This window comes from Delphinus delphis, chromosome 19 (genome assembly GCF_949987515.2).
Source record: "Delphinus delphis chromosome 19, mDelDel1.2, whole genome shotgun sequence".
NCBI lineage: Eukaryota > Metazoa > Chordata > Mammalia > Artiodactyla > Delphinidae > Delphinus > Delphinus delphis.
The window spans coordinates 26377637-26400105 of NC_082701.1; the positions used below are offsets into that span (position 1 = coordinate 26377637).

A 22469-nucleotide genomic window follows, 5' to 3' on the forward strand; every position below is an offset into this window, starting at 1 on the left:
AACAACACTCACCTTCTAAGATCCATTTTTCTAACATTTAATTTTTTTTTTTTTTTTTTTTTTTGCCTGTGCCATGCCACACGGCATGCGGGGATCTTCCCCGACCAGGGATCGAACCCGTGCCCCCTGTGTTGGGAGCATGGGGTCTTAACCACTGGACTGCTAGGGAAGTCCTAAGATACATTTTTAAAGTACTCATAGGAATGACCCAAGGTTATGCCAGTATAAGGCTAAAGCCAGCATTTGACCTTGAAGCTGTCTGATCCCAGTGTTTTCCATTGTCAAGACAGACATGCCCCAGGGCCTCGTGGATCATGTTTCGGGAACCTCAGGCTGGAACTTTCTTGCTGGGAATCCTCCGTCCTTTCCTGAGCTTATGCCCCATCCCCCCCTTCTCAACCCTTGGGTGCTGGAGAGTTACCACCTAAGTGGGTCTCTGCCTGAGCCTCCTGCAAAACGACAGCCTGCCAGCCTGGAAACCAGACCACAGCAAGCCCCAGCCTTGGCTAGAACGAGTGTGGGCGGGCTGTGAGCCCACTCCTATTTCCACAACTTCTCTACCCACCGCTCCACTTCCTAGTTTACATAGAGAGAGGTCAGGGGAGGACCCCCGGAGCAGTCACCGTCAGGGGTGCTGACGAGAAGGAGGTGGGCAGCCTCGTCGTCATAAATGCCCTGCAGCTGCCCCCCACCCTCCCAACCTTCCCCACTGGCAGTGTGGGCTGATGAAGAGCCGACGTGGGTGCGAGGCAGACCCGGGCTCAAGATTCTGCCACTGTCTACCTGTGTGACCAAAGGGAAAAGTCTAGCGTCTCTGAACTTCACTTTCCTCACCTTTAATATGAAGATAACGATTCCTCCTTCATGGGATCATTGAAAGGACAAAACACAATAAAACTTGTAAAACACTCAGCTCAGCGCTTGGCTGGAAACACCCAGTCCGTGGCAGCTGGGTCAATCTTGGCTTTCCCTGATGGTAACCTTGAGTGTCTCTCGAGCTTAGGAAGGAGGATTTTAAATGGCAAAGGGCATTTATTTCTCCCTGGTGTCCCACTCAAGATAAAAGGCAGTAATCTTTCTTTTTTTTACATTTTACAATTCATTTAATGGCAACGGGTAATCATCACATTAGCAATGGTTATCTTCAAAAGTTATTACACTAGCTGTGCTACCATTTCTTAAGGTTGATCGGATACCTAGAGTCACAGACATTTCCCACATAAGATTCATCATATAAATCAGACTTGGTTTATCACCAGCATTTATAAAACCAGACCTAGGAAAAGAACTAGGTCTGGGGACACATGCATGGTCTTAATATAGCGAATGTTTAGCCTGCCCTGATTATTACAAAATCAGAACAGCGAGAATATTCGCAGAAAAGGCAGTAATCTTACGTAGTGGGTAAGAGCACAGAATTTTCTGTCCTGAGACCCTGGGCACGTCACTTAAAACCTCTGTAAGCCTCAGTTCCCTCATCGACAAAACTGGAAGTATAATCTTTACTTGTAATTAATAGAGCTATAATTAATCTAACTTAATAATGATCTGTACTCACTGTCTCTACTTCCTCACCCCCAGGTCTCTTTTCTTTCTTTTCTTTTAACGGAGGTATAGTTGGCTTACAATATTCTATAAGTTTCAACATAGCGATTCACAATTTTTAAAGGTTATACTCCATTATAGTTATTATAAAATAATGGCTGTATTCCAATATCTGTGCTGTACAACAGATCCTTGTGGCTTATTTATTTTATTCATAGTAGTTTGTACTTCTTAATCTCCTTTCTTTTTCCACCCACCTTCCCTCTCCCCACTGGTAACCACTGGTCTGTTCTCTATAATCTGTGAATCTGTTACTTTTTTTATTATATTCACTCATTTGTTGTATTTTTTAGATTCCACATATAAATGATATCATACAGTATTTGTCTTTCGCTGTCTGACTTCTTTCACTAAGCATAATACCCTCCAAATCCATCCATGTTGCTGCAAATGGTGAAATTTCATTCTTTTTGATGGCTGAGGAGTACTCCATTGTATATATACCCCCCCGCATTGTATATATACCCCCCCTGCATTGTATATATACCCCCCCGCATTGTATATATACCCCCCCACATTGTATATATACCCCCCCCCCCCGCATTGTATATATACCTCTCTTGAGAACATTTCAGTCTGGCTTTTGTCCCCACGTTCCTGAAACCCCTCTTGGCCAGCTCACTGATACCTCCTTGTCACCAAATCCAGTGGTTATCTCTCAAGCTCTATCTCTGACACAGCCAATCACTCCCTCCTTTTTTCACTTGGATTTTAGGACATTACCCATTCCTGGTTCTCCTCCTATGACACTGGCCACTCCTCCTTTCCTTGGCTGGCAACTCGTCTTTGCGACATTTACTTGTCAAAGGGCACTGGGACTCATTCTTTGGCCTCTTCTCTTCCATGTTTGTCCCTGGGCAATCCCCAGTCCCAGGGCTTTGGATCAAGTGGACACAAAGATGGATCCTATCATTCTGTCTCCAGTACCGACCTCTCCCCTGAGGGTCCATTCACAAACCTGTTGCGTCTTTGGCACATACAGATGCATACCTAACATACCTGACAAGCCTCTCAAAGCGAACCTGCCGCTCTTCATTTTGTCCCAATTCCTCCTGACCCAAATTGCTTCCTCCTTGGGCTTCTCCATTTCCAAACATGATACCAGTTCTTCCGGTGAGATTCCTGAGGGTACCCTGGATCATTTCATACCCCGCATCCCACATCCAGTCCATCAATAAGTTCTGCTAGGGGGTCCTTCAAAATGCATCCTCAGTCGGACCGCTTCTCACCACCGCATCAGTCTTTCGCTCCTGCAGCGGCCCCTAACTTCCCACTTCCAGTCTTGCCCCACAGGGGTGGGTGTGCTTTGTTCACCACACAGCAGCCAGAGTGATCTCTGGAAAAGGGAAATCCATCATGTCGCTCCCCTGTCAAAATGCTCCACTAGCTTCCCGTTGCAACCAGACTGAAACAGGGACCTCCAAGGCCCTATGTGGTCAGACCACGGTCCTTTCTCCCTCTGTCACTCAGCCTCAGCTGAACCAGAGCTGAAGCAATCCCACCACAGGACTTCTGCTTCTGCGGTATCTTCTGCCTGGAATATTCTTTAATGCATATCTTCACCTGCGTTCATTTCATTCAGTTCAAACATCACCACCTCAAAGAGTGGGGGGATCACCTTCCGATCCCCCTCCCTAATTTATTGCCTCTTCCCTCCAGTCACTGAAACCTCTTACCATGCTTAATTTTCTAGAGTGTTCATCCCCTCCTAAACTTTTATGTTATGCGTTTTGTTTTACTCATTCATTGTTCAAAACCCTCACTAGAATGTAATCTCAGTGGGGATGGGGACAGGGTCTTGTTCACAACTGCACACACACCCAGTGCCTAAAAAAGGGCTAAGCATATGGAAGGACCTCCAAACCGTGTGAAATGAATGAATTACCTACCTCAGAGGCTTGACGTGAGCATTCAATGCCATGATGCGTGTCAAGCCCTTACTTAGCGGTGCAGCCCGGCACACAGTAGGACCTCAATAAATGTCAGCTCTTCCCCATTACGGATCAAATCTTCTTAGGGTGAGGACGTCCTTAACAATCCCCCAGCCCTACACCCTCCAGACAAGGGCTCTGTAGTCACTCAGAGGTCCTCGGGCAAGGCCCCCGCGCCGCTGGGTGAGCCAGGCCTCCGTTCTGAGGGAGCACAGTGCACCCCTTATCAGATGTTTGTGTTTAGACTCTGAAGGGGGCAAATAACCCTAGTTCCTTTGACAACATTTAGGGCTCTGCCACCATTTTATTATGTGAGCAAACATTTGATAGCTGGGAAGCCCATCCCTAATGACAGGTCATAGAATCTTGCTGGCGTCTCCTTATCTGCTCTTGGTGTTTGCTCTTCTATTGAAACCTGCAAGGTCACAAGCCATTTTCTCTCTCCTCCACCTGAAATCTGAAAATTGGAAAAAGGCTGATAGCGGGGAGTAAAGAAACTCGAGAGTGGGGGTGGGTGGGGGAAGGAAGAGGAGGCAAAGGGTATCAGAGGACCCTGACCAGGGCCTCAAGAATGAAGAAGGGCCAGTAAGCCGTCTCCTCCCATGGACGCACAGCTCAGTCCTGCTCCGAGGAGCTCTGGAGGGGGCACCCCGGGCAGCCCAGTGTTACCAAGGACAGTTACACCAAGCACCGTGCGGAGTACTGCACACAGAGCAGCCCCTCTGATCCCCCAACGGCCTTCATCTTATAGGTGGAGAAACCGAGGCTCAGAGAAAGGAGATTGACCAAGAAGAAAGCTAGTAGAAGGCTCCTAACCTCAGCGTAATAGAAAGAACGCGGGCTGGGAGGTCTCCCAGAACTGGTTTGAATCCCCACACTCTCCTAGGTCTGAAACCTTGGACAATCCACGGACTCTCTTTGACCTTGTTTTCCTCACCTGTAAAATGGACATAATGGCAGCCTCATACAAGGCTATGGCTGGGAGCACTGATTAATGAGATAACAGTGGGATAATGGGCCTTTAATAGTAGTGGGAGGTGTGCGTGTATGCGCACGCGCACGCACGCGTGTGTGTTGGGTGAGGTCTTGAGAAAATAAGCCACGAAGCCAAAGGGCAGAACCTTCCCCTGAGATGACAACAAAGGGGAAAGAGAAGGAGGAGACAGAGAGAGGAGAAAAGGGACTCCCTGGAAGGCAAGGGCGAGCAGTGGTGTTCCAAGACAGCTGAGATGAGCAAGGCCCAGGGCTCTGGGAGCAGAGGCTGCCTCGGATGGGGGTCTGGCTCCTCTCAAAGGCTCCTCCATGCTGGGTAGGTCTCCTGCCCCGACGCACCGGGAAGCCTGGCATCAGAGGCCTCCAGCCCTTAGATCCTGGTCCTCTGAGCTCTTGTCCTGACGGTAACAAATGTTGTAGAAAGCACTTTGCAATTCCCCATGCTTCTTCCCTGATGGATCGTTTGTGAGTACGTGGTGATTTTCTCATGCGCTTTATGGCCTCGTGGCTCAAAATATATCAGCAGCATCCGCCCAAGCTGGGAGCTGATTAGAAATGCAGGTTCTTAGGCCTACCCCAGGTCCACTGAATCAGAATCTATCAGTACATTTTAACAGGATCTCTGCCACTCACGGGTCCATTACAGTTTGGGAAGGGGTCTAGGGGAACCCCTGCTCTTAGAGGACTTAGGAAGAGATCCTTATTTCCGCCAGAAGCAAGAGCTCCCCATCCAGCTGCCATTGCCACCAAACTGAGCAGTTTATTTATAAACTCACAGGAAGAGGAGCCCAACTTCAGGATAAAGGTCGGCGAGTTATGACTATTTCAAGGTCGGCGGCAATTCACTTCTCTCTTCTGAAGTAGCCAGGGAAGCCGGCACCTAGGTCTTCCTAAAGGGAGCGTGTTTCAGGCTCAGCAGGCACGGGGTCCCCAGGCCTCCAGCCTCAGCTCTTTGCTGACTGAGTTGGGTCTCAGCTCCCCCAGAGAAGCCAGACTAATGGCCCAGGTCCCAGCAGATGTACACAGCTGAGCCGTCTCTCCTCTCTCTCTGCAGTGTCCTCTCCAAGCCTGGTGATGCCCACACATCACTTACTTTGTGCACAGCAACAAGGACCCTATTTTCCACACCGTCACCCTCCAGGCAGCTGTCGCGGAAAAGCTCAGTGACCTGACAAGCAGCACCTGCGAGAGGTCCCTGCTCACCTGACGTCCTGCCAGCGCCTCGGACAATCCGCTCTGAGAGGCGCGGCCCGGAGCCCAGCTTCCCTTCTATGCAGTATTGTCACGATGCCTCTCCCAAGACGTCAAGCTCTCCCGTCCGGTCTGTCCTAAAGGCGGGAGATGAGAAACCGAGGAAGAGGAAGAGAGAAAGCCGGAGCGTCTACATTATGCTCCTTCATCGAACAAACTGATGTGAAAACTTGAATCTGTTACTGAAATGAGGCGAGGAGGACACGTGCTATTGAACTGAGCCAAACGCACTGTAAATATCAGCAGCTCCCTCCCCCGCCCCCCTCCCGGCTGATCTGGAAATTTCTTTTAAAGAAGTAAATTTGTCCAATGGGTGTAAACTATAAACTACTGTAATTAAGTGCAATTTCCCCTCTACTTCCTCTCCCCTCTGCCCTGTGTATAATACTAAAGTGTCTATCCGTTTCCTTCGTAAAGGTCAGAGTTGAATTTTCAAAGTGATTTGCCCCCTCTGTCTTCCCCCACGGAGAAGTATCTAAGGTGGAAGTGAAGCCCCTGCCCCCTTCCTCGGGCCCGGGCACACACAGGGACTGTGTATTTTGGACTGTCTGCTAGCTCACTCCAATCTCCTGATGTTAAGACACACCTCTGGATCCCTGGAAGGGCTGAGCATAGTGTCAGAGTAACGTCCTCGCTTCCGGTGGGGTTGGGGGATCAGCCAGTACCTCCCCAGGAAACCCCAAGACAGGGACACTGGCTGTTTGATAGCACAAGGAAAAGTTGCCCTTTCCGAAAACCTCCCATTAAAACAATTTATTTTGTCACTGCCCAGAGTCTCATATTTCTGTCTGTCTCTGACTCTTCCCCTGCCACGGTTCCTCCAAGAACCCCCGGCCTCTGGTCTCCTTGGAGTTTTCCACTTACTCCACCAGGCTCGCTGCTGCATGCCCCAGTGTCTTCAGGCCGGCTTTACCGCTAAGGTAAGAAAAGGCTGTAACCCCAGTCAGACTCTAATACCTTTGTCTTTCTGCAACTCACAGAAGTAGACATGGAGCCAACTCTTGGTGACTGTTGGTCACAGGAACAGAGAAAAAGTAGGAAAAGTGGAATCCCCGTGGGTGACATTTTCAACCTCCTTTTAAGCGTTAGCTCCAGCTCTCTTCCCTTCCGTAGGGCTGTTAGTCAGGAGAATGGCTCTTCCTTCCCAGGCAGGAAGGCGAAAAGCCAAAAGAGGCCTGAACACTCTGCCAGCAGGGACTTTGCCACAGATGATCCAGTGTTGACTCCAGGAAGAAGGAGGCTGGACCTGTCCTCTTTGCCGTCTCCTCTTACGTGCAGCGTAGACCTACCAGCATGTGGTTTCTGGCTTCTAGACAGAGCAGTTCCCAAGCTGGGTGTAAGCAAGGGCATCATGCCAACGAGGCCCCAAGCAACAGGTTTTTCAAAATCTCAGTGTAGTGGAAGACGTAATTCTTAGTGAGCCGGGCAAATGTACTGAGTGCCCGGGGCAGGGATGGGTAGGTTTGGAAACGCTGACCTCCTTTGGCTCCTGGCTCCCCCAGACAATGTAATTTGGGCTAAAGTGGTCAAGAGAAAATTCATGGTTGGGTTGAAAAGGACTGGGGCCAAGGCCGAGCACCATGTATCAAGAGAGGCCAAGATCGGCTGTCTCTGGTTGAGATGTCCTGTTGGTTGGCTCCTGTGAGTTCCAGGAAGAGGACGGGAATGTAGGTCTCGAGCTCAGGCCTCAACTGAAGCCCTGTGTTTGGACTCACGTTGTTTCTGGGACAGCCAGTATCTGCATTTGATAGATTTTAGGTCTTGTGTTATTGCCATAACCCTGAGAATCCAGAAGGTCTTAACCATCCAAGAGGCCATCTGGGAGTTGGGGGTGGGCAGGTAGGGGGAAATCTCTAGGGAGTCTTCTTTACCAAACCCTACGTGATCCAAGACTTGTAGAAGGTGACCCTGACAGCTGAGAACACCTCCCTTCTAAATCAAATCTCCCTTCCCACTGGCCCTAAGAGGGGCAAGGAGGCTCACTGTGTGTGCCTTCAGGTGGGCATTACCCACTCTGAAGCTTCATTTGCAACTAAAACCTCCCCAGACCTTCCTCCAGCATGTTATGGACCAACATTTCCGGGGTCTCTCTTTACACCCTGAGCCTAGGCTAACAGACAGATGGTTCTGTTTTTACCATGATCTGCCTCCGTCTTCTAGGGTGAGATCTGAGGAAGGCAGATTTCATTTTCACACCCGTGGATAAGAAATGAAATCGGTAATGAAAACCTGCCCTAAAATGGATTGACTTGTCCATGCCAAACAGTGGATCATCTCCCCTCAAAGGCAGAAATAACTGGAGTGTTAGCTACTGGATTCAGGTGGATAAGAACACAGTGTAGACAGCCAGGGAACTGAGCTTTTGGGTTGGGGGCAGGTCTTTTTTTTTCTTCTTTTGCGGTACGCGGGCCTCTCACTGTTGTGGCCTCTCCCGTTGCAGAGCACAGGCTCCGGACGCGCAGGCTCAGTGGCCATGGCTCACGGGCCCAGCCGCTCCGCGGTATGAGGGATCTTCCCGGACCGGAGCACGAACCCGTGTCCCCTGCATCGGCAGGCGGACTCTCAACCACTGCGCCACCAGGGAAGCCCCGGGGGGCAGGTCTTTGATATTCATTTTGGAGCCAGAATGCCTTGGTTAGAATCTCCAACTTCACCACTGAACCCCGTGCTCATTGTCTGCCTACATAACATTGGGTGATAGTAGCACCTACTGTACACAGTTGTTGAGTGATTGAGTTCATATATGTTAAACGCTTAGACGTGGGCCTGGTACGTTGTGAGAGCGTGTGTGTTAGCATCCTCTCATCCCAGAGTGCCTCCTCATGCAGTCTTCTGGACTTGGTTGATCTTTCCAGACACCCTCATCACCAGTGTGACGCTTGGTAAAGAAAACTGCCAATCGCTGGTGAAATGATTTTGCTCATGTCTATGGTATATGACCAATCAAGCAGTGAACCGAGGATGAGTCAGGGGGGAGAGATCTGAGGAGAACGGAAAGGCTTGACTGGGGAGTCTGTGTCCTTAGGGAAAGAAGAAGGTAAAATGTGGTGATGGGGCTTCCCTGGTGGCGCAGTGGTTGAGAGTCCACCTGCCGATGCAGGGGACACGGGTTCGTGCCCGGGTCCGGGAGGATCCCACATGCCGTGGAGCGGCTGGGCCCATGAGCCATGGCCGCTGAGCCTGCGTGTCCGGAGCCTGTGCTCCGCAACGGGAGAGGTCACAACAGTGAGAGGCCCGCGTACCGCAAAAAAAAAAAAAAATGTGGTGATGAGTGGGAGGACCACAGAGAGCCAGGTGGCTGGGACTAAAGGTGGCTTCATGTCCCTAAAGGTTGGGGAGGGGGCGGTCATGGAGGAGGAATACAGAGAGCAAGGAAGGGGGTGGGTCAGGAAGAGGCAGGAGTGAACTTCTTCCCAAGCACAATCAGAGCTGATGCGTCCCCTTTGAATGAGGAAGTAATTCAAATAAATGCCATTGAAATCTGTTCTGGAAAATAAGCGATTGCCAGTAATGGACCACATAGTGGCATATAACAAATCCATGTTTTTGAATACTTTAAACACATCCCAGTTGTATCAAACAGACTGAATATTCACGAGAAGTTGCAATCAGCTAAACCAAATGCCTATAAAGCCCCTCCCTGTCTCCCTCCCTCCCTTTCTTTCCCTGTCTCTGTCTCTCTTTCGTACAGAGGTCATTCCAGCTGGGCAAATACTAGATTGTCAGCCAAGATTTATAACATGACAGTATTTTATAAATGAATCTTTGGGGCATGCAGGGCTTCTCACACACCTGGATGACCATTTTTTTCCTGGTGTATATAAAATGGTATCTGCATGTATATAGAGGAAATACTTTCTAAGGAAGAATGAGCAGAACAAACATGAGGGGAGACAACATCAAAAGCAGGAATCCTCAGAGCAGGTTTCATGCAGTCTGCATATGTATAAATATGTTTATTCCAACAGATCACCCGAAATTTCTTCTCCATTTCCACACATTTAATTTTCTCAATAGATACACACTGTTATAGTCCCCAAAGGCAGGTTTCCTTCCTGTGGCCAATTGTCCAGACATCCTTAGTAAACCAATTATATTAAATGATTCCCAATTAATTATGAAAGAGATAAAAAGATAAAGCTAGTATTTTTTTTTTTTTTGGCTTCGCTGCACGGCATGCAAGATCTTAATTCCCTGACCAGGGATTGAACCCGTGCCCCCTGCAGTGGAAGCGTGGAGTCTTAACGACTGGACTGCCAGGGAAGTCCAAAGCTAGTTTTCAAAAGACAAAAAAAAAAAAAAAAAATCGCACTCTAAGGAAAGCATGCCTGATTTCCTGAGCCAAAAGGCCTTAGCCTTCTGTATATCCCTTTGCTTTTGGAAATATCATCTAGTCCAAAATAACATTTCCCATTTATTTATTCAAGAAATACTGACACCTACTGTGTGCCAGGCACCATGGTTCTAGACACTGAAGATACATCAGTGAATCAAATAGACAAAAATCCTTGCCCTCGTGAGCTTTACATTCTGGTTAAGGAGATGGGTAGTAAATGTGTGAGTGTGTGTATGTGCGTGTCAGATGATTTTTTTAAATCTATGAAAAATTCAGCAGGGAGGCTCGAGTAGCTATAGAGCTGAGTGAGCGGGAGTGTGGGAGTCCGGGTGTGAGCAGAGTGCGGGTAGGTGATGACAGATGACAAGGACCTTGTCACCATTGTAAGGACTGCTATAAGCTACTGGAAGGACTTTTATTCTGAGGGAGCTAGAGGCCATCAGAAAGTTGTGAGCAGAGCAGGGGCAAGATCTGGCTTACGCTTTAACAGAATCCCTCTAACTGCTGAGTTGTAGGGAGGCGCCAAAAGTGATGGCAAAGAGACCATCAGGAAGCGATGCATCATCAGAGCCTGAGACCAGGGGGTGGGGGTGGAGGTGACGAGAGGCTGTCTGATCGTGGATGTGGTTTTAAAGGGAGAGGATTTGAAGGCACGAGGGTTTTCTGATAGTTTAGATGTGGCATCAAAGAGGATTCCAAGGTCTGAGGCCTGGACAAATCAGGAAATAGAAATTGATGTTATAGAAAATGGAAAACAATATTACCTGGGCAAAGACTCTTATCTCAGGCATCTTATAAAGTGGTACTTTAGGAAGCATCTGGGTAGTATGTCATGCTGTGATGTCTGCTGTTATCATGTCCCTGATATGATGCCAGAACTCTCCAGGTGGCAGTAACCTGACATTTGATCATTCATCCAACAAGCGTTTATTGAGTGCTTACTATGTGCTACATACACTTCTAGGTATGGAAAGAAAAGCAGTTTAAAAAATGTTACTCTTCCCATGGAGTTTACATTCAACTGGGAGGGAGCCAACAATAACGAAATAAACAAATATACAGTATGCCAGGTATTGATTGACAGGCAATGGAAAGAAACACAAAGCCAAGGGAGGGGATGGGAGCTGGGAAGGAGGTGGATTCATTTTTGTAGGGGGATCCCCTTGCTTTCCAAGGTGGGATTTCTTGGGGGCATCCTGACTAAAAAGAGAATGCATTTCTTTTTTTTTTTTAAATTGAAGTATAGTTGACTTACAATGTTGTGTTAATGTCTACTGTACAGCAAAGTGATTCAGTTATATATACATTCTTTTTTTGTATTCTTTTCCATTACGACTCATCATCAGATACCGAGTATAGTTCTCTGTGCTATACAGTAGGGCCTTGTTGTTTATCCGTTCTATATATCAAAGCTTACATCTGCTAATCCCAACCTCCCACTCCATCCCTCCCCCAACCCCCTCCCCCTTGACAACCAGAAGTCTATTCTCTATGTCTGTGAGTCTGTTTCTGTTTCGTAGATAGGTTCATTTGTGTCATATTTTAGATTCCACATATGAGTGTACCATATGGTATTTGTATTTCTCTTTCTGACTTACTTCACTTAATATGATAATCTCTAGTTCCATCCATGTTGCTGCAAATGGCATTATTTCGTTCTTTTTATATCTGAGTAGTATTCCATTGTATATATGTACCACATCTTCTTTATCCATTTGTCTGTCGATGGACATTTAGGTTGTTTCCATGTCTTGGCTACCGTTTATAGTGCTGCTATGAACGTAGGGGTGCACGTATCTTTTTGGATTAGAGTTTTGTCTGGATATGTGCTCAAGAGTGGGATTGCTGGGTCATATGGTAATTCTATTTTTAGTTTTAAAAGAGAGTGTATTTCTGAATCACCTACACTGGTGGTCAAAGACTTGTTCTCCCTGCTGCCTCCTTCTGTAGAAGACTGTATTAGTTTCCCGTGGCTGCTATAAGAAATTTCCACAAGCTCAGTGGCTTAAAACACCAGAAATATATACTCTCACAGTTCTGGGGGCCAGAAGTCCAAAGTCAGTATCACTGAGCCCAAGCCAGGGGTCAGCAGGGCCACACTCCCTCCGCAGGTTATAGGGGAGAATCTGCTCCTTGCATCCTCCAGCTCCTGGTGGCTTCCAGGTTCCCTAGCTTGTGGCCACATCACTCCAATCCCTGCCTTCCTGGTGTCATTGCCTTCTCTCCTGTGTCAAATCTCCCTCTTCTTCCTCCTCATAAGGATCCATGTCATTGCATTTAGGGTCCACCCAGATTATCCAGGACATTCTTCCTTCATCACATCTGCAAAGTCTCTTTCCTTTTAAGATAATGGTTGACAGCTTCCAAGGATTCAGACCTGCTATCTTTGGGGGTCGTTATGCAGCCTAATACAGACTTTACCACAAACCCAGAAAAGAGAACTGAAGGGGACAGTTTCTTTGGCATAACTTTTTCAATGATAATTCCTGATTATTTGTGTAAAATAGGTTGCCTTGCCCGGGAAACACAGATGATAACGAGAAAGATGCTTGTTTCTTCATCTTTATGAAATCTACTCTCTATGGGAGCCACCCTTTGGAAAAGCTTGAATCAATAAGTAAATGAAAAACTTAAACGTGGTGCTCACGTTTGTATCATGGAAGCAAAACAACGGGCTGCAACTGTAGTGACGGTTAACCATTCATCCACTCCTTTGTTCACCTGGTAAATATTTACTGCTGCCGTACAGAGTCATGGTGAGGAGCTCAGGCTGGGGGGAGTCAGGCAAATCGAAGTTCAAATCCTGGCTCTACCACTTACTAGCTGTGTGATCTTGGGAAGGCTACTTAACCTCTCTGAGCCTGTTTCCTTCTCTGAAAATGGGGCTGTTGTAAGGATTAAATGAGATACGAGGTGGATCAAGTCCTTCACCAGGTACATGAGAAAGTGTGCACTAAATATTAGTTATTTGCGTCCAGTTTTTTCGGACTATGTGAGAGAGAACATGATGGGCCCCATCCCCGCCATCACTGAGTGCCTGCCCCCAACTGGAGTGTAAGTTCTATGAGAGCAGGGACCTGGGAGTTTTATTCACTGTTTTGTCTCCAGCATCTAGTACCTGGTACATATTAGGCACTCAGTAAATATTTTTTGAGTGAATGCATGTGTGTATGTGTGTCATGGAGTTTACTAGTTTTACAACTGGAAAATGACCCCAGTGTGCACCTGCTACCACCACCCTCAGCACCTCTGTCTGGGGCCTCCCAAGCTTCAAAGGAAGGAGCAAGTCACTGTTATATCTGCTATAAATGGGGACAAGGAGAAAGGAAAGAGATGAAAATGGAGGTCCTAGGTATCGCCTTATGGCTAGTGCAGTACTAGGGTTACATAGACGAGCTTGGAACCCATTCTGGCTTCTGAGCTGGCCCTCAGAAAGGAAAACCAACAACAAAAACAATCCGCTTCTGTCTATCTGTGAATCTGATCTTTATACCCCGTCTGCAAATATTCCTATCACCCATAGAAACATAACCAGATTGCAGACTTCTCCAGGACAGGAGCCCTAGGTTATGTCTGTCTTTACTGGCCTAACCCAGAGCTTCATCCCTTTGACTATATCCATTGTGCATTTTCCATATGCAAAGCATCTAAGTGTGGTAGACAGACACATAATAGATGCCCATTCACTCATTTATTCAACAACCCTCTTTTGCACACTGACTTGAGCCAGGCACAGGGGTGGGTGCTGGGGATTCCAAGATGCCTTGAAGGAGTTCCCAGCCTGGCCAGGGAGACAGAAAATTTTGCAAGTTATTGCAATGAATGTGCTGTGTTGGTGTTAGAAGGTAGAGTGGTAGGACAGTGGAGGAAATTCTGTCTGGGTGGAAGTCAGAGAAGTTTCCTCGGAGGACACTTGAACTGCATCACAAAGAATGAATGTCAGGGGACTTCTCTGGTGGCGTAGTGGTTAAGAATCCACCTGCCAATGCAGGGGACACGGGTTCAAGCCCTGGTCTGGGAAGATCCCACATGCCGCGGAGCAACTAAGCCCGTGCGCCACAACTACTGAGCCTGCGCTCTAGAGCCCGCGAGCCACAACTACTGAGCCTGCGTGCCACAACTACTGAAGCCCGCACGCCTAGAGCCCGTGCTCCACAACAAGAGAAGCCACCGCAGTGAGAAGCCTGCGCACCGCAACGAAGAGTAGCCCCTGCTCGACACAACTAGAGAAAGCCCGCATGCAGCAACAAAGACCCAACGCAGCCAAATAAATAGATAAATAAATAAAATAAAATAGAAAGAATGAATGTCAGTTCACCAGGCAGATGGGGGAGGGGGTGGGGAGAAAACATTCCAGGCTGAGGACCCATAAAATGCAAAGTGAATGTCCAAATCAGTTCCAATGTAGTTTCAGCCCAAATCTTCTGTCCTCTGCGTGCCTGAGACCCCCTGCCTGAACTTCTCTTGCCCCGGCTCTGCAAATCGTGATCTGACACAGTGAAATATGTTCTCCAGGCTGCAGGGTCCTCAGGTCAAGGTAATGGGTCACTAGCCAGCCAGTGCCTCTGAGGAGTGAACCAGGGCCTGAGAATCAAATATGTGGGCCCCCCATTTCAGATGAGCAGAGGTAAGGCATGGCGTAAGGCATGTGATGTTTACGTTCAGAAACTGCAAAGCCACTAGCTTGCAGAGTGTCATTACGTCTGCAGGTGGAGGGTAATTTTCCTGTTACTCAAGGACTCCTGATCGGGCTCTGATTGGTCTCTGGGGAATTGTTTTATGACCCAGAGCCAGGCAGCAGATAGATAGGAGATGTGGTTTGCTGGGCAGAAATTTACAAGGCAGGAAATTGCTTCACTGGACACAACCATTCATAAGAAACACCTCTGGGAAAAGGAGCCCAGGCTCCCGGCAGGTCTGCCCCCGGCCGATGTTTACATCAGCAACAACCCGTGTTCCTGGTTACACAATGTGGCAGCGTCACTTGGAGTGGGGGATCTTTGCCCCTTGGAAGAATAAACACATTCCTCACTCGCAGAGGAATTAGCAGACCTCACAAGACTTTTCAGTGGCTCTCCTGGAGGTCTTAATGTCATAAGAAGGTGACTCTACACATGATTAGCTCTACGATCTAACTGACTCCAGATTCGGTTGCGTTTTCTTTTACATGGCAGTACAGGCTAAGATGAAGATACTCCAGCACTGAAGGGTGGAAATGGTGACAGTCCAGGCAGTTGCCAAAGCCACACTAGGTTTCTTAGGAACAATCCAGGGGTTTAGGGGTCATTGTTCAGTCTTTGGGGAGGAGGGGACAGGGCTGTGGGTTGTTTAGATACATTCCAAAGCCCACATTTCCATTGTCCCACCAGCTCTTAGCTGAGTTCTAGAGTCCAGATCTTTCAGAACGAGAGCCATCAGATCTGCACCGGTCATGGGGAGGAAAGATAAAGGGCTGTGGCCAGAGTCTCCAGAACCATGGGGGTCTGTCTGGCAAGTTACTAGAGGCTCCAGCCCAGCACTGTTCAGTAGAAGCAAGAGCCACGCCTGGGCCCTACGCCCCCGGCCCCGCCACCGCCCCCCGCATAAACCCCATTGCAGTCCTGGCCCAGCCAGGGGATATTCCACAGGCTGCTTCTCCTCTCCAAGGCCTCGGGTTCTGCATCTGTGACATGGGGGAGAGCCTGGTGCCAGTGCACACTGCTGCTCGAAGGTGAGGATTATGTGAAACCATGAATTTCCTCACTCTCAGGCGTGTTTGCACACTTAGTGCATTGTCTCTGGGGCAGTTGGGCAGGTCAGGGGACTCGGAGGGGAATTTCATTCTATGTGTTTTTAACCTTCCTATGAGGAGTTGCAGGCAATTCACCATGACCCCGACTTAGTTCCGGACCTACTCACTGTGCCCTTGTGCTATTGGGCATGACATCCAAGGCAGGAGGGGTCAATGGTGGAAGGCCCTGGGCTTGCCCCATCTGAGCTCGTTCTATTTGCTTCCTGGAGACCATTTCTTTAATTCTGTCTCCCCCTAGCAAGTTCTAAGGCGGCCCAGACCATGTTACTCTTGTTCACCACTGTACCTCCAGTACCTCATGTAGCGCCTGGTGCATAGTAGATTCTCTATAAAGACTCGTTGAATGACTAAGCAAATGCATGAGTGAATAAGTGAATCGGTGGTACTTCTTTTAAAAGTTGAAATCCATTGATAGAGTGAATCCATAACAAACCCACTACGGACTTCAGATCACCTAACTTGCGCGTCATCACATCAGCAGACAGCCTTGATTCCTAGTTTCCTTGTACAGGTGGAGCGGTTGTGTCAGGGAAAGCAAAGCCTACCGAGGCCATTGCAAGGACAATCCTAGCCGAGGACCCTTTAAATAATTGATTCATTAAGTATCCATTTTAGTAGTTATTTTCAACCCACCTCAGGATCTCATACTTACTGCCCTGCTCATTCTCTGTGAAAGAGGCTGTGAAAAGGTTTAGAGCCATTGCCCCTAGACATTTGAAGAATAGGGTTACTGGCCACCTGATCTCCAAATTCTGCTAGAGGCAGCAGGATAAACCCAGAGGTGAAGGGATGATCCCACAGGGTCAGACTGGAGGAACGTGTGGACAGGGCAGCACAGGACAGACCTAGAGGAGTGTTTGGGGATCAAGGTCATGGGCCATGCAAGTATGTTATGGGCCCACTTTGGGTTGGAACATGTGTATGGGCCTGATGTCCTAAGAGGCATGCTTCTTCTCAAAGTGGGGTACAGGGCAATGAGTCAGGGGGTCCAAGAAGCCACAGGAAAGATAGTTTGTCTTCCCGGAGCATCCATTTTATTCAGAGATAAGTCATTTTAACTGCATTTTTATATCAAAGCAAATTGATAGGTCGTGGTAGAAAATACAAATTTTACATGCATTTTTAAGATCAAATATGGGTCTTCAAAGAAATGTCCTGTTTGCAATGATCTGAAACCCCAGGCTCCTTGAGAAATGTGAAATTCACTCTTCCCTGCCACATGGCAATTGAGTAGAACAGTTTCAGAAGCACTGGCTTAAAAGAGTCAAGCAGAAAATGCCACCCAGTGATAGTGCCTCTACTGTCCACGCACGCTGCTAGACCCCCAGTCCATGCATTGAAGGTCCCCTTGATGAGACAGTGGCCTTGGTACAGCAATGGCCGCTCACATTATCTGGCCCCCCTGGGACCCTAAGAGATCAACTTGCTGTCCTTCTTCTCCCAGGTTCTCGGAGATATAAGAGGAGGAGTTACAACCCTGCTGTCATTTTCTGTATTCCTGGTGGCCAGCACAGATGTGCTGAGCTGTGTTGGGATGGCCCGAACTCCAGACAGGTGCCTCCGTCTCCTTCCTTCCTTCCTCCTGAGGGCAGTGACAGCTCTGGCCTCACATCCCTGGGGAGCCCAAACCAAGCAGCACGGGCACAGCTAAAAAGTGTGGCTCCGGTTGGAGTCCCCGTGGGGACAAGTTTCACTTCCATGGTTCCCAGGACTGAATGGTTGAGAAATCCTTCCCAAGTAGAGACACTACTTTTTTATTCACATTTTTGAGACAAAGTCACATAGGGAAAAGCTAGACGTGCAGATAATTGGTAAGTGGTTAGCTCCACTCTGGAATCTACAGAGATCCGCAGTGAATGGGTTTCTGGGTCTGGGGGTATCCACAGTAAGTTTACTTTTTGGGAAACTTTGGTTGCCAGATTCCCTGGGGTCTCCAGCCCCAGCTCCTTCCTCTGACCTCCTGGCAAGTGAAGCTTCTCTGGGTCTCTCTGACTCTAGCGTAAACCGCTGTGAGTGGGAATGGTGTCTCATTCATCTTTGTACCCACCACTGCTTAGCGGAGTCGCTGCACAGAAGACGCCCTCAATAAATATTTGCTGGTGATGAGTATGACAGCATTAGGCTAAGTCATTTACCAAATATTTATGTTCTGTGCAGTCTGCTGGGCATAGGGATTCAACGATGAATAAGAAAAAATCTCTTCCCTCAAGCGACTCATGGCTTAGTAGGGAAGGCTAATAGGGACTATGAACGGTGCGGACAAACTGAGTGGCATCAGCCTCCGCCCACACACACACCGCATCCCCAGACAATGGTGGTGCTGCCTGCACTCTAGCCAGTGGCCTCAGCAGCTAAACTGAGGACTTCTTTTTTTTTTTATGTAAATTTATTTATTTTTGGCTGCGTTGGGTCTTCGTTGCTGGATGCAGGCTTTCTCTAGTTGCGGCGAGCGGGGGCTACTATTCATTGTGGTGCGCGGGCTTCTCGTTGCGGTGGCTCCTCTTGTTGCAGAGCACGGGCTCTAGGCGCGCAGGCTTCAGTAGTTGTGGTGCATGGGCTTCAGTAGTTGTGGCTCGCGGGTTTTGTTGCTCCGCGGCAGGTGGGATCTTCCCGGACCAGGGCTTGAACCCGTGTCCCCTGCACTGGCAGGTGGATGCCCAACCACGGCACCACCAGGGAAGTCCCTGAAGTGAGGACTTCTAAATCCATTGAGGTGGGCTCGGCCTCCTGCAGCTAAAGTCATGGGGGACCAAAAGGAAGGTCACGTCCGAAGGTGGGCTTTTATGATCACAAGAATGCCCAGAGAGGGCTGGGCTAGAGGTGACCTCTGCATCACCCTGTAGGAAAGTGAGGCCAGGCTAACACCTGTTGAGACAGGTAACTCCCATTTGCCCATTGTCCCATGTTTGCAGAGGAGGAGATGGGGGCTCCGGGGAGTGAGAGGGGATGGGTCACAATCAGGTGAGCCTCCTTTGGACGGCACCACAAGCATTAGCACGGAGATAGGGTGGCCGTCCTGGAAGGATTTATAACTCCAGATTTCAAGGTCTTATCGTAAACAAGCTCTTTCTCAATCTCAACATGTGTGTGGGGGGGGCGCGGGGGGGAGGCAGGTAGGGACAGACCAGATGGAGCGGTGTTGGAGGTGAGACTCTAGCAGAAATGCTTGTAGCAGAAGAGGGACATTTAGGAGGGAAAGAAGGAGACAGAAATGGACCTGTTCGTGGTTAATCGTACATAGGACATTGAACTGGTTAATAATAATGGTTAATTCCTTGTCTCATTCCCTGTGGTCCAGGCCTGAAAGGTTACAAACATGCTTTGGGAACCCTAAGGCAAGCCCTGAGAGCCAGCCCAGTGGGAGCATTGTGTTACCCAGGTTTCTAGAGACTTCTCCACCCCCCTCCCCCTGACCTCCCACCAGGGTTCCTCACCCAATGCATTTTATTGCTTGCAGGAGAGGCTGGGGAGCAGAGCTTCTGAGGCAGGAACACAGCAGCGCTGCCCCTGGCGGAAGGCAAACTGCCCCCTGCACTGCTTTGGGGATGGGGGAGAAAGGGTGAGGCACAGTGCGGAGACCCAGGGAAGCAGTTGGTGGAGGATGAGAAGGGAGGAGGAGATTGATCCTCAGGTGGGACCCTCAGGCCTGTGGCTACTGAAGGCACCAGGGCTGCCTTTGTCACCTCTTTCTTCCAGTCTCCCCTTGCCATTCATTCTTACCTGATGCCACCTGAAAAGAAACAGCGCCCGAGGGAAACAGCACACTCTGCCAGCCGCCCTGGGCCACGCCCCCGTGGCCCACCCTGAATGGAGGGGGCTAGGTGTTTCCTTCCGTCACAGGCTCAGCAGGAGTTGAAAGCTGTCCCTGGGAGGACCCCCGGGCAGGCCTCCCTCCTCCTGCTTCTCCGGAGAGACATCAAACACCCCAGGCCTGGGTGGCCGGGCGGAGTTAACAAACACAGCCAGGCTCGGGGGAGGCTCGCAGCCCTCTCCTTCAGGCTCCCCACTCCAGCCTGAGCAAATCCCCCCTGGGACTTCAAAGCCAGCTGCTTGTTTGCCCGGCCACAGGGCAGCAACAATGCTTTCCCTTTTGACCTACAAAAGCATCGCTGCTGAAGGACGGCTGGCCTGGGCGCCGACCTGGAACATGGAACCCTGCTTAGGGGGCTGTGAGGTGGGCACTCCTGGCAGACCAAGACCAGGGAATAGGAACTGTGTCCCCAGGCCCCTGGGCGAACCTCTGGAAAGACTGCCCCAGCCGGGACTCAGTTCAGAGAAGGCAGGCTCCACCCTACCGCAGCAGGGCGTAACTGGTCACATCAAGGCACTGGGGAATGGAGACCACAAGCCCGTGAACTTGCTGCTCCCCCAAAGGCCACCCTTGTTTCCAGGGCCTGCTCATCACAAACGTGGTGGTGTGGTGAGTGTGCTTGTCTGGGCCAGGTGTGTGTGTGCCCACGCGCAAGCGTGTGCACAGGAATGTACATGTCTCAGTGATCCCAGATGCCACCCACGGTTCTCTAGGAACCATGCCCTTGACTCATATTCTGAAAACAAATTCTTTTTTTTTAAGATTTTTAAAATTATTTATTTATTTATTTGTTTTATTTATTTTTGGCTGCGTTGGGTCTTCGTTGCTACGCGGGCTTTCTCTAGTTAGGGCGAGCGGGGGCTTCTCTTCGTTGTGGAGCACGGGCTCTAGGCATGTGGGCTTCAGTAGTTGTAGCCCATGGGCTTAGTGGCTTCGCAGCATGTGGGATCTTCCCAGACCAGGGATCAAACCTGTGTCCCCTGCACTGACAGGCAGATTCTTAACCACTGTGCCACCAGGGAAGCCCTGAAGACAAATTCTTATGCTTGATCTAAAAGCAAGAGCAGAAATGGTGTATGAGAAGCAGTAAATTTTTAATATAAAACTTTATTCAAAAATATATTTTATTGAAGTATAGCTGATTTACAATGTTGTACAGAATTGTAATTCAATGAAAGGTGTACAGCAAAGCGATTCAGTTATACATCTATATATATTTATATCTATATGTATACTCTTTCTCAGATTCTTTTCCCTTATAGATTATTACAAAATATTGAGTATAGTTCCCTGTGCTATACAGTAGGTCCTTGTTGTTTATCTATCTTATATATAGTAGTGTGTGTATGTTAATCCCAACCTCCTAATTTATCCCTCCCCCGCCCTTTCCTTATGGTAACCATGAGTTTGTCTTCTTTTTTGTTTTTTTGTTTTTTGAATTTTATTTATTTATTTTTGGCTGCATTGGGTCTTCGTTGCTGCGTGTGGGCTTTCTCTAGCTGCAGAGAGCAGGGGCTACTCTTTGTTGTGGTGCATGGGCTTCTCATCGTGGGGGCTTCTCTTGTTGTGGAGCACAGGCTCTAGGCGCGCAGGCTTCAGTAGTTGTGGCACACGGGCTTAGTTGCTCCACGGCATGTGGGATCTTCCCGGACCAGGGCTCGAACCCGTGTCCCCTGCATTGGCAGGCGGATTCTTAACCACTGCACCACCAGGGAAGCACTGAGTTTGTCTTCTATGTCTTTGGGTCTATGAGAAGCAGGAAATTGATTCAACCCATCAGCTCCAAAGGTGGAGAAACCTATCTTAGGACTTATTTTCTTACTTAGGCTTTATTTACCCTTCAGCTTACTTCCACCAGGTCAATGGTGAAACACTCCCATTTTCAGGGACCCTCACTTTGAGGCCTGAACAGTGATCCCAGATTGTAGCATCCAGCACCCAGCTGGACCTTTAACAGGATTTTTTTGGTAATAATTATGATGATGATGACTTTTCCCTGAAGAATGGTCCCCACATATTGTCCATCCCAGGCAAAAGAGGGTATTGAGAGTGTACAGGTTCTTTCTGAAGATACGGCCCCATGATAGAGGCGGTATAGGGTTGGGGGACATATGTGGACACTAAACACACCGAGAGGGAATTCCCTGACAGTCCAGTGGTTAGGACTCCGCACTCCCATTGCAGGGGGCATGGGTTCGATCCCCGATCGGGCAACTAAGATCCTGCAAGCTGTGCATCATGGCCAAAATAAAATAAATAAATAGATAGATAGATAGATAGATAGATGATAGATAGAGGCACCCAGAGTGGGGTTCACATCCTAATGCTGCCACTTACTCCCTATGTGAACATTATTTAACACTCTGAACCTATGTTTCTTTGTCTGTAAAGGGGCTAAAACCTACTGGAAGATTCTACCCTAAGAATCTTCTTAGTTATTATAATAAGAGGAAATCGTTTACCAAAGAATAGCTTTGGGGCAGAAACGCAGGCTTGGGGCTGCAGTTCTCACACATATGGTATCCACTGCAGCTCCCTTCACAGTTTAGAGGGGCAGCATCCATGGTGGTTTAGAGCCCAGACACTGGAGTTTGACTGCCTGGAGTCTGCTTCCACTTGCCACTTTTAGCTGTGTGACCTTGAGCAAGCACATCTCTGTGCCTCAGTGTCCTCATCTGTAAAACAAGGATAATAACAGTCTCTGCCACAAAGAACTGCTGTTAAGGCGAAAGGAGTTAACATATATAAAGT

General features: G+C 48.7%; 1 protein-coding gene and 1 non-coding gene across 11 annotated transcripts in view; one reads left to right on the plus strand and one right to left on the minus strand.

Annotated features, from left to right (window-relative positions):
• Positions 1-22469, plus strand: part of HNF1B (HNF1 homeobox B) — a 92579-nt gene that overhangs the window by 46362 nt on the left and 23748 nt on the right. For 6 of the 10 annotated variants that reach the window (XM_059998477.1, XM_059998478.1, XM_059998482.1 and 3 more), the window contains one exon: positions 5584-6542. The exons of the other annotated variants lie outside the window; for them this stretch is intronic. In XM_059998477.1, the coding sequence (XP_059854460.1) occupies positions 5584-5604 (21 nt within the window). In that variant the 3' untranslated portion in view covers positions 5605-6542. Of the gene's footprint in view, positions 1-5583; positions 6543-22469 lie in introns of those variants that run through there. 10 annotated transcript variants of the gene reach the window in all.
• LOC132415614 (small nucleolar RNA SNORA72) lies at positions 1248-1379 on the minus strand. Its single transcript, XR_009517334.1, has one exon. It is a non-coding gene; the product is annotated as a small nucleolar RNA SNORA72 (small nucleolar RNA).